General features: G+C 37.8%; 1 protein-coding gene and 2 non-coding genes across 3 annotated transcripts in view; 1 reads left to right on the top strand and 2 right to left on the bottom strand.

Annotated features, from left to right (window-relative positions):
- Positions 1 to 1758: 1758 nt before the first annotated feature.
- On the bottom strand, positions 1759 to 1878 carry LOC112087006. The gene has a single exon (XR_002899855.1). It is a non-coding gene; the product is annotated as a U5 spliceosomal RNA (small nuclear RNA).
- Positions 1879 to 2461: 583 nt separating this feature from the next.
- On the bottom strand, positions 2462 to 2612 carry LOC112086878. The gene has a single exon (XR_002899732.1). It is a non-coding gene; the product is annotated as a U4 spliceosomal RNA (small nuclear RNA).
- A 271-nt stretch (positions 2613 to 2883) lies between these two features.
- LOC18017570 (homogentisate 1,2-dioxygenase) overlaps positions 2884 to 4074 on the top strand; it is a 2447-nt gene continuing 1256 nt past the window's right edge. The window contains exons 1-4 of the mRNA XM_006401567.2: positions 2884 to 3182; positions 3273 to 3503; positions 3604 to 3683; positions 3814 to 3993. Of these exons, the coding sequence (XP_006401630.2) occupies positions 3001 to 3182; positions 3273 to 3503; positions 3604 to 3683; positions 3814 to 3993 (673 nt within the window). The 5' untranslated portion in view covers positions 2884 to 3000. The remainder of the gene's footprint in view (positions 3183 to 3272; positions 3504 to 3603; positions 3684 to 3813; positions 3994 to 4074) is intronic.

Raw genomic sequence — 4074 nt, 5'->3', positions numbered from 1 at the left:
TTGAGCCGCTAGCTGAAGCAATGTCTGCAAACATAGGTAAGATTAAAATCTTTCAAATCTACCACACATCAAAACAAATCTACCATGAACAAACACATGTCTACCAAACTCGACAACAACTATAGAATACCTACCACAAAACATTAACAAATCTACCAAAACGAACACAAATCTACCACAAATAAAAGAAAAGAAAATATACAACACAAATCTACCAAATATATACATAAATCTACCACACACAAAGAGAGAACGCAAATATAGAATTCGTAAGTCTACCAAACGCAATTTTAAACCCACAATCATTACAAACACAAATTACTCACCACATATGAAAACAAATCTACCATGAACAAGTCTACCAAACTCGAAAGCAACTATAATATAAAATCTACCAAACCCGGGAGCAACTATAGTATATAACTCTACCAAATACGACCAAAAGTCTATCACACATGGAATAAATCAACCAACAATACATAAATCTACCAATACAATCTCAACAATAACTCTACCAACAATACTTTGATTATTCAAACAAGACAATGAAACGAAAACAAATCTACCTCACATAGAAAACAAATCTACCTCACATATACAAATCGACCAAATGCAACAACTACTGAAAAGTCTACCAAAAACAAATTAGAACCGAACCACTCCGACCAGAAATTACTCGCCGAAAATCGTGTAGGGTCTCTGGAAACCGTTCTCCAAAGACGGAAACCGCCGATAATAATACTTCCCTGAAAAAAATAAGAAAAGGGTTACGATTTCTGAGTAAAATTATGTGAACAGATGGTTTCTTTTCCGCCGTTAGCGCGAAACCACCGTTGACACCCAAAACCGTCGCGACTAAAGGCGTAGACAGTTTTCGACATAACCCCGAAAACCCAAGACAAAAACTTGTTCGAGACGAGAAATGAACCCTGATGTGAAACACTTACCAGATGAGTGGCCGAAAAACCTTTCGTCGCCGCCAAAAACCCTAAATCGCCTATAACGTCGCCGAATCGCCTATATCGTCGCCGCCGGATTAGGGTTTACAGTTTTTTTTTTGTTTTGTAATTTCTAATTTTAGAATTAGGGAAATGTTTGTGTATATACGTGTATATATGTGTATATACGTATGTATATAATTTGAAGTTTTTTTTTAAATTACAATGGTAATCAGGTAATAATATTGATTATTTGGACAAAATGGTATAACACCAACTTTCTAAGGTTAGTCTAGTAAGCTGATGAATATGTTAGGCTAAGTTTGTCAATACATTAACCTTAAAGGTTAGTCTGAGGAATTTTCACTTAATTTTAAACTCAGAGATTAATGGAGAGTTTTCATTTTTAAAAGCCCTTTTCAAAAATGGGCTATTAATCTTCCGCTGTTCTGACTTTGGTCGTCTCATTTCCGCTGTTCTGACTTTTTGGCTATTCAATATCTTCTGCAAAAATCTACCATCCATACTCATCTGTGGTTGAAGATGTATATTTTCATTAACACTAGCAAAAGAATATCATTCTCTAAACACATTATCTATACCAGCTAGAGGATGATGGTTTGGAACTTCTACATTTGATGCTCAGTATAAGCTTTAATTAAACCTTTACAAGATCATCGAATGGAACGAGAAAAGACAAAAGTCAATGGTAAATAGTGGGAGTACGCATACGGCATACTCCTAACAAAATAAAATTGTAATTTGAAAACTTAAAACTGTATAGAATAAAATAAAATATTAAACTAAAGAATTGATGGAGGGTTCTTGTTTGAAGGAACCCTTTCCATAAATGAGCGTATGTCGCTGATGAGCAGAGAAAACACGGTATTCTTTAGTAAAAGGCGAAAGAATTGTTCGCTATGTTTTCACTGCACAGCTCCGTGATAAGGAAAAGCTGAGCTCTGGATCTTATTTATAATCCATTTGATTGGGTGTCTCTGACTAATGTAACCGATGTGGGATCTCAAGCATTTGATATTTTGACAAGTTGACCGTTGATGCATCGATATCAGGGCTTTATGGATAACAAAATACAAAACCCAATAAAACTTGCTAATGCCTACAACAACTCAAGTTATAGTGCTCTGGAAAAAAAAGAAGCTGTAGTTCAAATTTCTTCCTTACTAAGTGTTCACCTATAGCACCACTAATTTTAAATAACGGAAGAAACCTATGTTCTAAATATTAGATTATTCCATTCGAAATATAAAACTATGCCAAAAAAAGGTTTTGAGTACATGAATTTTCCCACCGAAAAATAAATGCTGAAATAAAAAAGACTAAAAATTTGTGGACCTTCATATGACGTGGGATTATATAATTATTTTCCATCAGACGTATGTATATAAACTTGGGTAATTTACCGCCGGTTTGGCTTTATTAGCATCTGGATAATAAACAAGACGAACGAAGATAAAGTCTTCTGCGAGATTTTAAGCAATTTTGAACGAAGAGAATTGTAGGGCTTTACCCCGGAGGGAGCCCTTCCAGAAATTCTCGAAGGCCCAAGACAAGCTCAGGCCTAGGAGGGGGTTTGGAAATAGTTTTCAACCAGCAATAGACGCGCCTCGGTTAGTACCTCATTAGCTGCGTCATTGCCCCAAGCGCAAAGATGAGTATTAAAGACTGAAAGCCTCTTCTTTTTATATCTACACGAGACCTACCAATCTGACTTCTGCTTCCGATGTGGGATAAATGATAGGACTTGTCACTTATAGCTTGACCTTGACTTACAAAAAGCATACAACAAATACTGGGCCTGATAAACGCTCATTTATACCAAAGCCCAACTAATAGATAGATAAGTTACGTATATGCTTTGCCTCGCTGGAGAATTTTAGAAAGGAAGTGGCTCTGTTTATTTTTGGACATAAAAAAGGAGTTTTAAAATCAGACGTCGTCTCTTTCCTCCTCTCTGAGATCGACATGCCACGTCAGCAACACCCCTCGAGTTATATCAATCGATCGTCTCTTTCACTCCCTCTGATTAGAGGAAGAAGCCATGGGAGAGAAGCTTGCAGAGTTAGAGTATCAATCAGGCTTCGGTAACCACTTCTCGTCGGAGGCGATCGCCGGAGCTTTGCCGCCAGATCAGAACAGTCCTCTTGTTTGTCCTTACGGTCTTTACGCCGAGCAGATCTCCGGCACTTCTTTCACTTCCCCTCGCAAGCTCAATCAACGAAGGTTCTTGTACTATTTTTGACCCATTTTAGCAACTGTGTTTGGTCCTATTTTTCAATTTGGCTTTCATGTTCTTCATATCTGATTTTGAAGTTGGTTGTATCGGATCAAACCATCGGTTACTCACGAACCGTTCAAGCCTCGAGTTCCTGCTCATACGAAGCTCGTGAGTGAATTCGATGCATCGAACAGTCGTACGAATCCGACTCAGCTTCGTTGGAGGCCTGAGGATATTCCTGATTCGCCTACTGATTTCGTTGATGGGTTATACACTATTTGTGGAGCTGGGAGCTCGTTTCTTCGCCATGGATTCGCAATTCACATGTATAGATTTGGTTTCTTCCTCTTCTTCTTCTCTTGTGCTAAATGATTTGGTTTAGATCAGTGATAGATAAGAAATGATCCCGTATTCTTTGCTTTGAAGGTACACGGCTAACAAAGGAATGAAAGACTCTGCATTTTGCAACGCTGATGGTGACTTCTTGTTAGTTCCTCAGGCAGGAAGTAAGTTTAGGTTTATTCAAGATTGGTTTTACCCATTGTTACAAAGTTCATCTTTTGGGAAGGAATTATGATTAATCGTAAATGTTTAGTTTAGTTTAGTCTTGTTCTGATAGATTGAGTGGGTGTCTAGGGCTATGGATTGAAACGGAGTGTGGAAGGCTTTTGGTATCTCCTGGTGAAATTGCTGTCATACCACAAGGATTCCGTTTCTCCATAGATATACTTGACGGGAAATCTCGTGGTTATGTTGCTGAAATCTACGGTGCTCATTTTCAGCTTCCTGATCTTGGACCAATAGGTACTCACTCGAGCTCTTCTTGATTCGACCTGAATAAAAACAAGGATTTTGTATATAAAAGCCGTCTCCGATAAGTATATTTATTCGTTGGTA

This window comes from Eutrema salsugineum, unplaced genomic scaffold, assembly GCF_000478725.1.
Source record: "Eutrema salsugineum unplaced genomic scaffold, Eutsalg1_0 scaffold_2, whole genome shotgun sequence".
Taxonomy (NCBI): domain Eukaryota; kingdom Viridiplantae; phylum Streptophyta; class Magnoliopsida; order Brassicales; family Brassicaceae; genus Eutrema; species Eutrema salsugineum.
The sequence above is the reverse complement of the archived record's forward strand: the minus strand, read 5'-3'. Positions and strand labels throughout refer to the sequence as shown.